The sequence below is a fragment of the Carettochelys insculpta genome, chromosome 9 (assembly GCF_033958435.1).
Source record: "Carettochelys insculpta isolate YL-2023 chromosome 9, ASM3395843v1, whole genome shotgun sequence".
NCBI classification, from domain to species: Eukaryota; Metazoa; Chordata; order Testudines; family Carettochelyidae; genus Carettochelys; species Carettochelys insculpta.
The window spans coordinates 64,973,227-64,986,474 of NC_134145.1; the positions used below are offsets into that span (position 1 = coordinate 64,973,227).

General features: G+C 53.8%; 1 protein-coding gene across 2 annotated transcripts in view; it reads left to right on the forward strand.

The window, feature by feature from the left end:
* Positions 1 to 5,811, forward strand: part of TMEM121 (transmembrane protein 121) — a 67,450-nt gene extending 61,639 nt beyond the window's left edge. For both annotated transcript variants that reach the window (XM_075002987.1, XM_075002986.1), the window contains exon 2: positions 2,635 to 5,811. In XM_075002987.1, coding sequence (XP_074859088.1) covers positions 3,325 to 4,263 — 939 coding nt within the window. In that variant the 5' untranslated portion in view covers positions 2,635 to 3,324 and the 3' untranslated portion in view covers positions 4,264 to 5,811. The remainder of the gene's footprint in view (positions 1 to 2,634) is intronic.
* The last annotated feature ends 7,437 nt before the right edge of the window (positions 5,812 to 13,248 follow it).

Below are 13,248 nucleotides of genomic sequence, written 5' to 3' on the forward strand. Positions count from 1 at the left end.
CTTCTGCAGCCAAGGCACCACGTGAGGTGTGGGCGAAGCACTGCACCGACGTCTCTTCTTTCTTGTGCATCGCACACCCAGCTGGCTTGGCCGTGTCACCGATACGTCACCGAGCGGCACGAGACATTGCAGCTCCCCCTGCATTCTGCTAAACAGGCACACCCCCACCTGCGCTCTCCTGGCTGCTGCGCCAGACGGCGGCGTGCTGGGACTACAGGACAAAGCCACGTTTCTGCACCGTGGCAGCTCCTCTGGCTGTTCCAGTCAGCAGCCCGCGAAGGCCGGGCTGTGAGCTGTGTCCCAGCCTGCCGACTGCTGGGTAGAAGTGTGAGGTTCTGCCCAGCAGACTGGTGCAGCCCGTGGTTCCTGTCACTGTACAAGACAGAGGCCTGACCCTGACCCACTCGTAGTCCCCCAGGCTGGGAATTGGCCCAGCAGCGCTGGCCCAGTCGCTCCTGGCAATTAGCAGGAACCGCCAGGGTAGCTGCTTCCTTCCGGCGGCCGGCAGCTCCGGAGGGCAGTGTGCGGTGCTCATTTGTGCCTTTTGGAACCAAGTTGGCCTTGTGTGCAGCAGCTCATGTACATCAGGCACAGGCCCCCGTGTGGCTTGAAGGGTGGCAGCATCTTGTCAACAGTTTGGGCTCGCTCCGTGACCCCCCACCGCTGTTAATGTGTGGCTCAGGCAGTGGCCCAGGAGGCCATGTTCAGCTCTGAATGCATATGCCAGCGTCTGCCCCAGACAGCCCCATAGCGTTCACTGGCGCACCAGGGACAGCCAATACACGAGGCTTCTGCCGCCTCTCGTCAGCTCTGGCCAGAGACCGCGATCGAACTGCCCACAAAACCACAAGCGCGGACTAGCAGCAGAGGGACGCATCCAGGGTTACTGCTGATGGAGTGCTGGCCTAGCCCTAGTCTCCCACAGACCGGGGGAGCAAAGCGGGGGGCAGGGGTGAAATATTCTAAGGGGGGCACAGCACAATTGGCTGCTGAGTCTCAGGCTCGTCCATCTCATTCCAAATGTTAAATGTGTTACTGGTTGTACGTTTGCCTGTGCAGGTTTCTGTATCGATTAATACAGCTTGTACGTCCCGCATACCTCCTGGTGCTGTCCCGACGCTGGAGACCACCTGCCCCAAACACACACAGCCTCTGGGACAGGCTCCTCTTTGAAAGGTGGGACATGATGGGCGGAATACTGGTGTCAGCTAACCCACACCCCATCCAGCAGTAGAAAGGGTTAAACACGGCTCAGCGATCGGTACACAGAGGCTGGCTCCATGCCATGGCCAACACCCCATTCACCAGCCTGCCAATGCCTTTACTAACCATACAGCATGGAAGGGCCAGCGTTCCTTCCTTTGAAACACAACATATTAGGGGAGTCCGTCTTTCTAACAGCCTCCCTTGTTCCCTTTCCCCTCTGCTGAGATCCTTCAAAGCCCCTGTCTGACCAGCGTTCATCTGGGGGGAACGTGAAGTCAGGTGGGATGGGCTGGAGTGCTTGTATCCCATTTCCTAAGAAGGCGGAACAAAACAAAGCAGAGGGGAGAGAAAAGACCAGCAAAGGCAGAAAATGCAGCCTCTCACTCTGGTGCACCCAGACTGCTGGAAGAAACCAGACCCACCACATGGTCTGATAACCACTCTGAGACCTGGAGGCTTGGCCCAGCATCGGCAGGGCAGCTGAGAGACACTGCCAAGGCCTGAGCAAGGTGGGGGATGGCTCTCGGCCCCCCAAGGGGCAAGGCCTGGGGCAGAAGGGTTGGGACTGGGCTAGAGAAGAAGGAAGAAAATGCATCGGGGGGCAAACAGCCCCCACATTCTAGCTGGTGGCTGGGATTCAGCCACAGCAGGTGGAGGTGGGGCTGTGTCATGTCTCTGGCCTTCTGTGGTTGGGACATCTCTCTGGGGTAGCACAAAGAAGGGCTGAGACCCAGGCTTCGGTGGTGGAGGTCACACCGCGAGCCAGATTTTCTCCTTCTGTCTCTTTCTGTACAGACCCCAATGGGAGCGGTGGTTGGAGCAGCCCAACCCCTGGGTGTTTTCATTGGCTAATTGAACGTAATATTGGACATGCCAGTATTGGCTCATCGGTGTTCAGTCTCGCGCTGTTCCTGTTCACTACACGTGAGCTTAACACTGTCCTTGAGTCGCCCTCACTCACGCTGTCTCCGACACCTTAGGGCTTTCTCCTGTCTCACATCTGAGCTCTCTCGGCGAGAGCCCATTGGTAGGCCAGTGTGACAGCCACCTGCAAGGACTCTGCTGCACCTGGGGGCTCAGTTTCTTAGGAGGAGGTTTCTGTCCATTGGCCATTTGGGGTGTAGTTCCTGACCCATGTCCATGTAATTGCAATGCCTGGCAGCGCCGCGCCGAGCAAGAGCCGCAGGCAGGCTCCCTGACAGGGCTAATTACTGGAGCTGTGAGAGAAGAGAAGAGGGTTGTGCATGTTTCTCCACACTCCAGCAGCACTGGTGGGTGGAGGGTTAAGGGAACCACAGTGGGCTGGAGGCTCTGTTACAAGCCTTCCTCTCCCCTCTGGAGCGGACAGCTGTCCACACATGCATCTGTTCACCCCTGCTATGCATGGCGAGCAAGCCCTGAACCTGTGTTCTCCTTGGTCTCTTGCAGGTCGCAGTCAGTCGGAGGAATTAGACCCAGTGCCAGGAGGAGGGTTCGCTATGGAGAATACAAATGCAGGGACTGGGGAATCCCAGCTGAGGTGTTGGGAGGCCCTTGACCTCTGACCCTTGGGCCATGCACCAGAAGGAAAGCTCCATTTCCTGAGCTGCATCTCCAGTCTCACACCCCGACCGGCTCCTGGCAGCGCAGGTCTGTCTTGCTGGCCTGGTTGTTAATCTGATTTCCAGGGATCTGGAGGCAAATTTCTTGTGTGATGCCAGGAAGCACATTAGAGACACTGAATTGCTGGCCACAAGCCACGCTGGGGCATTGGCTCCCCTCCTACTGACACGAATGCATGTGAGGTGGTATCTGGAAGGATCTATCGCAGGGCTCAGTGGGGGACCAGCTTTGCTGCCGACCAGACTGAAGCCTTTGGGAGCAGCTGTTATGAAGGGTGACTGGGAATCCCTGGGGCATTTCCCTGCTGCAGCACTCTGACGAGAGACCCTTGGGAGCTGGGGGGTCTGTTGCTTTGTCCTCCTATGGGGAGGTTGTTCCCGGTCGCTAAGGAGCTCTCTTTGTAATGGATGAGCCTCTTCACCGATCACTTGGGCCTCCTCCCTTGATGCAGGCTCGCGCCTGAGGTGAAACAAGGAGTCGCACGCGTGAGAGAGCGGGAGGGCAGCTTACCTCACCATGGTGCTGCCGCCGCCTGACAAGCGCCACGTGTGTCTGACCACCATTGTCATCATGACCAGCATGGCCTTCATGGATGCCTACCTGGTGGAGCAGAACCAAGGGCCGCGGAAGATCGGTGTCTGCATCATCGTCCTGGTGGGAGACATCTGCTTCCTCATTGTGCTGCGCTACGTAGCAGTCTGGGTGGGGGCGGAGGTGAAGACCGCCAAGCGGGGCTACGCCATGATCCTGTGGTTCCTCTACATCTTCGTGCTGGAGATTAAGCTCTATTTTATATTCCAGAACTACAAAGCTGACAAGAAGAATCTGGAGACCGTGGCCAGGAAGGCCTTGACCTTGCTCCTGTCCATCTGTGTGCCAGGGCTCTACCTGGTGCTGGTGGCCTTGGACAGCATGGAGTACATACGAACCTTCAGGAAGAAGGAGGATCTGCGCGGGCGCCTCTTCTGGGTGGCCCTGGACCTGCTGGATATATTAGATATTCAGGCCAACCTGTGGGAGCCACATAAGACGGGGCTTCCCATCTGGGCAGAAGGGCTCATGTTCTTCTATTGCTACATTCTGCTCTTGATCCTGCCTTGTGTCTCGCTGAGTGAGATCAGCATGCAAGGGGAGCACATTGCGCCACAGAAAATGATGCTCTACCCTGTGCTGAGCCTGGTCACCATCAACATTGTCACCATCTTCATCCGGGCCATTAACATGGTCTTGTTCCAGGACAGCCGGGTCTCCACTATCTTCATTGGCAAGAACATTATTGCCATCGCCACCAAGGTGTGCACTTTCCTAGAGTACAAGAAGCAGGTGAAGGAGTTCCCCCAGAATGCCATTGCCCTGGAGCTCCAGCAGAACTCCATCTCTCACAACCAGACTCTCCACAGTACACAGGGCTTGTCTCACGAGCAGTCGCCCACCCGGGAAATTCTGGATACATGACGGATCATCTCCAGACATCATCCAGGCTCGCCTTGCATTTGGGGTGGAGGGAGGCTGGAAGCTGCTCTCCCATTGTTTGGGGCAAGCAGGATGGACCAGGCGAGCTCCCCCAGGCACAAAACATGTACTGCATTTTTATCAAACTATGGAGTGTCTCCTAGACCTCTTCGTCTCAGGTATTGCCCTAGGAGTTCTCCGGGAAAGCCAAATGAACGTGCAAAGGAGCTGAATCAACTGAGCCCTGTTTTTCTTCCACCCCCTCCCCCACTGCCCAGCCAGGTTCCCCAAGGCTGAGATTTCTCATGGTGTCCCTTAAGATGCTCACCTTTGCTCCACATTTGGAATGAAGCTATTGTTACCAGAATCCTTTGTATGGGGGGAGGGGTGTTTGCACCAGTGAATCCTGTGATTATAGCTGTCTCTTCTTTCCAATGATTGTGTTTACTGTTCCCTATTTATAACGGTCTCCTCTGTGATCCTTCCTGGGGATCCCCATTATTGAGTCTGGCTTCTTTTGGTTCCATCCACTGGGAAGGTCCCTGAGCTCTTTATCCCCGCAGTAAGGACAGGAAAACTCAGCACGTGACACAATAAATGAGAGGCCTCTCCTGACAGCCTCTTGCTCCTCAGCTCAGGCTGTGGGCTGGGAAGCAGGGAAATGTCTCTGCCAGCATGCTCAGCCCACCGTGCGGGGAGCAGGACTTGACAAGCTCGTGTTAATCTAATGCTGGTGTTTTCTGTATCCCGTTCGTTTCCAATGACTCAGCACAATACTTCTATTTTTAGAAGGGTCTTTGTCTCTCCTTCGTGCATGCACACATGCCCTGGCTGTGCCAGCGCTCCCGATGGTGCGGTGCAGCTGCCCCAGTGGCGCCAAGCAGGGCTGACACAGTTGGAAGCCGCTGCCAAGGAGCGCTAATAATAATGACGATGATGGTGCATTTCACACCAGCATCAGCCTTTAGCCAGAGGGCTGCTTGGCACAGCTACTCTATTTTTAAGAATAAAACGTGCTATGAAATGGGAATAGAAGGGGCTTGAGTCGCCTGGCCAGGGGAGGGTCAGGAAACCAGCACCACCGTTACAACTCCCCAGCCCCTTGGGCATGGCCAACGGCTCGCACAAGCAGCAGGGGACAGCTGGATAACAGTAATAAAAACCCAGCCACCAGCATGCTAGTCTCGGCCGCATTGTCGCTCAGTACTCCATCCTGGTCGCAGAGCACATGGCAGGGCTCCCTCCTCCCCAGAGAGCACACTCCCGGTGCCGCTCAGGGGGCCCTGTAGCTCACTTGTTCTGCTGCCTGGAGTAGTTTGACAAATGTTTGCTGGGACAGTTTTCCATCAGAAAATGACCTTTCCTCAGTTGCAGAATGCCCCCCGGGAGGGTGAGGATTTTGATGGCCTTTCTATGGAAAAATTTCAAAGTGGTTGGAAATGGAAATGGAATGTTTTGTTTTGACTTTCACTTTGCGTTTTGGGTTGTCTGTTTTGTTCCTTTCTGATTTCCTTGTTGCTGTTTGAATTTCACATTACACGATAAAGTGGGAATTCCAGTACTACGTGGGATTTAAATACATCACTTGAAACATTACAAGAGGATCACTTCAATGTTTCAGAAAGGAGACGTTTCTTTTCCCAATGTCCAGTCTGTGAAAACTTCACAATTCCAGCCCAATTGCAGGTGAAAACAGATTTCAGCATTTCAGACTGACCCACAGGCCACATGTTCTGGTTTCTGCTGGGCCGACTAGCCCCCAAAATAGCATGTCATGCTAGTGGCTTCCCTCCTCCGTGGAGGTGAAAGTCAGGCAGTGCGCCTGGCGTGCTGCTTGGCAAGGGCCAGTAGGGGCACTTGGCTCTGCTGCTGGCGGGTGTGACTCCAGGGACAGCAGCAGGCTAGGCGGGCAGAGTAAAGGCGCTGGCAAAAGGGGCACTATAGGGGACGTGGACGTGGTCCAGTCCTGGCTACTGGTGCGTCTGCACCTGTCCTGCTGCCTGGGGAAGGGAGCTACTCAATGACGCAGTGCAGGCCAGGGGTCTGTAGCAGCAGGGAAAGAACTGCCCCACCCGCAGCCTCAAAGTACCCTGCCCTCCAACCAGCCAGCACCTCTAGGCGCCAGCCCAGGCCCTGCCACAGGCAGTCCAGCCCACACCTGCCTCCTGCCCTGGCAGCCTGGCCCCTGTCCTGCTGCAGGGGGCTGGCTTCAGCCCCAGCCAGCCACAGCAGCCCAGCTCGGGGCCCGGTCATTTGGTTGCGGTACGAAATTTAAGTTGCTTTCATCCCAGCTCCTCAGCCCTGAGCACTCCGCAGCTGCTGGCTCTGCTCCCCTTCCTGAGCCAGGAAGCTGTGGGGAGCTGGGGACAGGCTGCCCCAGTAGCTGGCACCTACGTGCTGTGCCAGGGTCAGCAAATCATCTCACACACGGGCAGCCTGCTGGGCAGGGCCTTGGTGAGGCCATATAACGGTGCTGAATGGAGCTGGGCCTAGCTGCGCTGCTCTGGAGACAGGTGCCCCTCCTCCCACCCCGCCTCCCAGCCCCCTCTGAGGACAGGGGCACAGTAAGTGATGCTCCGTCTTCCATGGGGCTTGTGCCAGGCCCGATGGGGGGAGTGTTCGGAGCCTGAGATATGACCTGTGCACCCTAAGGGCCCAGGTGACCCAGGGCAGAGAACTAGGCTACTGGTAAAAGCAGCCCCCGCTCTGTTCAGCATCGCTGCCTTGGCGGGATGCTCTCTGTTCCCTGGCAGGGCTGACGGTCAGTCCATCCACCATCAGCTGCCCAGCTGGGCTCACACCAGGCACTGCTCCCCAGGGGACACAGCTCTCTGTTCAAGAGCGGGCAGCTGTGGGCCAGGTCTGTTAACTCTGCATCTGCCGCTTTCCTCAGGGCTGCCATTGGAGGGGTCTGTACACCAGGATTAAAACCAAATGGAGAAAAGCAAACAATCTTCAAAGAGCCCAGAGCAGAGCAGGCAGTGGCAGAGCTTAAACATCGTGTTCCCTTCCCCAGAGAAAAGTAAGTAGGGAAGGAGGAAGCAACAACAAAGGAGGTTCGAAAGGAGAAAGTAGCCAATCAGCTAATTATCTAAGGTGCTTGTACACAAATGCAAGAAGCCTGGGAAACAAACAGGAAAGAAATTAGAGGCCCTGGCAGAGTCACAGAAGTATGAAGTGATTGGAATAACGGAGACTTGGTGGGATGACTCTCATAACTGGAGCAGTGTCATGGAAGGGTATAAACTGCTCAGGAAGGACAGCAGGGGAGAAAAGGAGGGCGAGTTGTGATTTATGTGAGAGAGCAGTGTGATTGCTCATAGCTCCAGTGTATGGAGGGGGCAAAGCCAGTTGAGAGTCTTTGACTTAAACTTAGAAGCAGAAGCAACAGAGGTAATGTCATGTTTGGCGTCTGCTATAGGCCACCAGATCAGATAGATGAGGTAGACAAGGGTTTCTTCAGACAACTAACAGAAGCTTCCAGATCACAGGCCCTGGTTCTCATGAGAGACTTTAACCACCCAGACATTTGTTGCGAGACCAGTACAGCAGCACACAGAGAGTCCAGGAAGTTTTTGGAGAATGTTGGAGATAACTTCCTGGTACAAGTGCTGAAGGCATTGACCAGGGGCCGTGTGTAGCTTGACCTGCTGATCACAAACAGGGAAGAACTAGTGGGCAGAATAGAAGTGGATGGCAACCTGGACTTCAGCCATCATGAGAGAATAGATTTTAGGACCCTGACAAAAGAAAGAAAGGTGAGCAGTAAAATATAGACCCTTGATTTCAGAAGTGCAGACTTCAACTCCCTGAGAGAACTGATGGGCAGGATCCCCTGGGAAACTAATATGAAAGGGAAAGGAGTTCAGGAGAACTGATAGTATTTTAAAGCAGTCTTACTGAAGGTGCAGGAACAAACCATCTCGATGTGCAGTAAGAAAAGCAAATAAGGTAGGCAACCAGCTTGGCTTACCAGGGAAATCCTCAGTGAGCTTAAACTTAAAAAGGATGCGTATAAGAAGTGGAAACTTGGACAGATGACTAAGGAGGAGTATAAATACATGGCCGGAGAATGCTGGAGAGTAATCAGGAAAGCGAAAGCACAATTGGAACTGCAGCTAGCAAGGAATGTGAAGGGTGACAAAGGTTTCTATAAGCATGTCAACAATGGGAGGATTATCAGGGAGGGGGTAGGGCCCTTACTGGGGTGAGAGAGGTAACCTGGTGACAGTTCTGGGCCCTCTCAGTATAGAAAGGTTGTGGATGCATTGGGCGAGTTCAGCGGAGAGCAATGAACATGATCAGGGAGCTGGAGCACATGACCTATGAGGAGAGGCTGAGGGATTTGGGGTTACTTAGTTTGCAGAAGGGAAGACTGAGGGGCGATTTGACAGCAGCCTTAACTTCCTGAAAGGGGGCTCTAAAGAGGATGGAGAGAGACTGTTCTCAATGGTGACAGATGGCAGAACAAGGAGCAAAAAGGAACAAGAGAGGTGATGGAATGTCCATTCCCAGAGGTTTTTGAGTCCCAGCCTGACAAAGTCCTGCCTGGGATGATTTAATTGGGGTGATCCTGCTTGAGGCTGGGGGCTGGACTAGATGACCTCCTAAGGTCCCTTCCCTTCATAGGATTCTATGATTCTATGGTAGAGCAAGTGGGAGCAAAGCAGGTATTTAAAAGGGATTAGCAGAAATTAATTAAATTGCTTTATTACTCCAGAATTAAATAACCCTTCTGATACCATTAGAATATAGCTTGATTAGTGCCAGTGCAATTAAGTCCCAGGTATCTGATAAAATGCTCTACCCCCTCTTTGGTGTCTAATTAATTTTTGCTCCATTCTTTTAAAGGTCCCTCCAAATTAGGTAAATGGGAAACCTACCAACCCTTCCAACTCCTGTAATGCTGCTGGCACTGGTCATGTCTGAAACGGTTACATGAGCACAATCCATGCTCCCAAGGATGGCTATTGGCATTTGGGCCATAGGGGCTGTAATGTTTAGGGACACGGCCCCTTGCCCCCTCCCATTGGCTTTTCCTACCTACCAGCTGCCCCTGGACTCCATGGTGCCCTCTCCCACTCCGTCCAGCCTGCGCTCAGATCTGCTCCCTACCCCTCCTCTGCTGCTCCCTGCAAGCAGCTCCCTGTGGGGCAGGAGGTTGGGATAGAAGGTAATGTAGCCTCCCTGCTGTGCTGGCTGGCTGGCATCCCCCCACCCTGCCTGCCCCACTGCCCGGATATGGCCCCGACTCCTCCTGCGGCTCACATGGATGCGCAGCATCATAGGGCAGAAGGGAGGGGTGGGTCGTCCAGGCTGAGCTGCTGCACACCACAAGCCACTCATACACTGCGCCCTGAGGCAGCAGGAAGTCTGGCAAGGATGTCTGACGGGTGTAGGTTCATGGTCTGTGAGGGAAGGCCAGGCCCAGTGTGAGCGTCCATCTGCCTGGCCTGTCATGGGCGAGAGCCCCTCCCCAGGGATTTCTGCCACCAGCCCAGCACTTCTGGTAGGGCTAGAGCTGCTCCTTCAGCAAGTGACACCCTACCCTTGCCCTGGAGCCCTTAGGCAGGGAGAGCCCAGCACCCCCAACATGCGTCATTTGCTTGGGATCTGGGGTGCCACCGAGAGAACTTTGCTGAGTGTGGCTTGCAAGCAGGAGCGCCCGGTCCCACCAGCCCTACATGCTGCCCCAGTCCTACTCTTCCAGCTGCGCCTGCCACCCGGACAACATCAGGGTTGAACAGAGTGAAGGGTTTTTTCAGTGCCCTGTTCTCCGGTCATTAGCCCGAGTGTGCTCCATGGATTTCAGTGTGTACAGGAGCACTGGTGCAGACTTCAGCCCAAGCCCACTAGCATCACTGTACGACTCTGCTGGTTGGCTCTGGACCAGGCCCCTCCTTGCTGTTTTCCCTGGGGGTGGGGACATGGGGATCCTGGTCCTGCTAGGAGGAGGGTGACTGGATTCACTCTGCAGGCAGCCAGCCAAGAGTTAAGCGTTGTGAGTTGTGCTTCCTTGCCCCAGGGAGCAGCCTGCTTTGTCTCTTTGGCTTTGGTTACTGTGTGTCCTGGGTCTGATGTCTAAAACGAGAAGGCCTCATGTCACTTTCTCCCAGCAAAGTCAGGTACGCCTATTGCCCAACCTGTGTGCACCGTGAATGTAGCAAGCACCCCTTTTGTAAATCAGTCCTTCCGCCTGCATGTCTCTCCACCGCACTCCTCACGATGAGTGCCAGACCACAGGGACCCTGACAACATTGGTTTCCTTCTGACATGGCATGAGCTTTGTTTCTTCTGATTGCTGTGAAGAGTCAATTGAAACCGGGACAACCAGAGTACTTGACCTGCAGCCCTCTGATCGTGGCTGCTGTGTTGTACACACATCCAGCACAAAGTGTAGCAAAGGAGAAGTGAATAGCTCTGGTCAGTGGTCAGGGAGCCTTTTGTCTCCTTTTAAAAATCTGTCTGTAGCAGTAATAGCTTTAGCCTGCACAGCACGCTCATTGCCCAGCTCACATGATCCTTTCTTGTCAACGTAGCCATCAAAGCCACAGTGGTCAGCCTGCTCGGCCTGAGCTATCACAATAGAAGAGCAGAACTCTAGCGCAGCTCCTTGGAATTGAGCCACAAGCTCGGGGTTTGCTTCAGAAAGACAAAGTCTGTGAGCAAACACAAGCTGCAACTCTACAGAAGGCCTGGGCTACTTGTCAAGGGCCAGGGCATACAAGGGGGAAGGCATCAGCCTTGTAGCCAACACAGCTATGCCAGCAAAAGCCCTCGTGCACACACCATTATACCAGCAAAGAACTGCGGCCGCCTGGTGTCGAGTACACTGGTAAAAGAATCATGCCGGCGTACTTGTGTCTCCACGAGGTGGGTTTCCACATACATCTCCCCCAGTATTGTTCTATCGGTAAACCCTTCCCAGAGCAAACACTCACAGGGCTCTGGCCATTTCCTAAGCAGAACAACAGAAGCGTTGCCTCTGGGCAGCACATGGCCTGTTTGGTTCTATTCCCTGTTCTTCTCTGCACTTCCATCCCAGTGCCAGATGGGTGGGCAATGGCAGTGCCAGTTGCACCCAGTCTTTAGACGATTGCTGACCCTGCAATGAGGGGAGGTAGGCGTGTGTAGGTGACTCTCTCATTGGCCCCGGAGGCAAGAGTGTGCAAATAAATTCCATCCTTGTGGATGACCGAGACCTGCAGACACGGTGCTGTCTGGGGCTGCATCGGCCATGCAGTCATCTCCAAGAGCCATTTATGTGCTTTGAACTTGGAGACTTCTGTGACTGAATCTCTCACAGCCCCTCATGCAGCAGATTCTGAGTGGTACAGTATGCTTATGGTGCATTTCAGAGACCAGATTTCTGACAAGGCTCCAACTTATTTTCAAGGAATGCACAGAAAAATCTCCATCAACCCGAGCTAGCTCAGGCTTGCAACAGGATTGTTGGTTTGCTATCCACAAGTTGGGCTGCAACAATTTTTAAATTTGGGGGTGCGGGGGGCTGAAGGCAGAAGCCATATATTTGAATTATAACTGCTTCAAGCCAGGGGATATAGCGGCCGCCCTCAGAGCCTCAGTTCCAGCATCCCTGTATCCACAACATGGTGTACAAGGGAGACTCACCTGCCTGCAGTGGGGCAGACTCTTTCTGTTCCCATCAGCTGTATTGTATCTGATGGGGCCAACCTGCTAGCAATCAGCAGCTCTTCCATCAGCTTTTAACTGCTATTTTGGGCCACCTCTGTCCGCTGCTTTCCAAGTTGCCTAGAGGGACTTGAGTACCATTAGAGTGAATGGGAATTACTTATGCAAATCTTTTCGTTAGCTTGGAATCTCGCCCCCCTGTGCCTTTTTATAGTGCTTTGCCCTTTTGCCCTGCTCCCTGCACAATGGCCCCCGTTTCTGTGGAGCTCTGACCCCTTTTGGTTCTTCCATGGCACTGGAAGAAAGGTCCTTTCTGGGGGTGTTAGTGAGCGAAAGTGCTGCACCTAAGGTGCGCAAGAGGTCAAGACACTTCAGTGAGGCCCCAGCATGTCTGGTGGAGTGTGTATCGCATAGCTGCCTTCTGGCAGGCACTCGGGTAAAACCAGTGTCCCCTGGGTGGTTGAATCTGCTCTTGGAGAAGAGTTCAATGTCCCTGAGAGGTAATGTTTACTCTAGCGCCGACAGCGCCAGCTCATTGTCAGGTGGTCATAATGCGATTCTGCAGCAAAGGAGGATGGGACGTGTAAAGTAGCAGACCAGTCATTGCAAAGGAAGATGTTAATGCAGAAATAGGTCAGAGGGAGCGTGGGATAACCCATGAGGACAGGTACCTCATTGCCCGAGGCTGGAGCTGCTGTCGATGGAGAAGGCTTGTCTGGAAATGGGGCTGCAGATTCAGTAGCATGTTTCCATAGGTGGGTTTATCAGATCACCTGCTTGGGTTACTGGAGCCAGGCTCACCTGTTTCTTTGGGCAGGAGATACTTTGCTGCAGCCAATGGGAACAATTCGAAATAAGCAGGCTGGGACCAAACAAGGTCTCAGTGCTCTGTTCTGAATCCATGTGGACAAATTGTTCCTCCCGTAAAATGGCAAGTCCTGCTGGCAAACTCCCGCCTGTCCCTTTTTAAAGCAAACCCAACCACACAGCATGAGAACCGGCTGCGTCTTCCAGCAGCCACCTGTAAAGCTGAGGGCACCAAGCAACACTGTCCTTTAAAAAACAGGCCTCCTTGTCTGGGGCTTCATGTGTGTGTCCACATTTCCTTGCAACACCATTCCAAACGTTGAATTGCAGGTAAACATCTGCTTGTGACAGGGTCTGTTACTCCTAGTGTCATGTTTGCTGATATTGGTTCAGGCCTTACACCAGGCCCATGCTTCAAGCGCTTCCTTTCTACCACTCTCCCAACTACAGCTATGTTTACAGCACTAATTATGTTGGTATAACTCATGTTGCTCCAGGATGTAAATAAGCCCACCCTGAGCAGTGTAA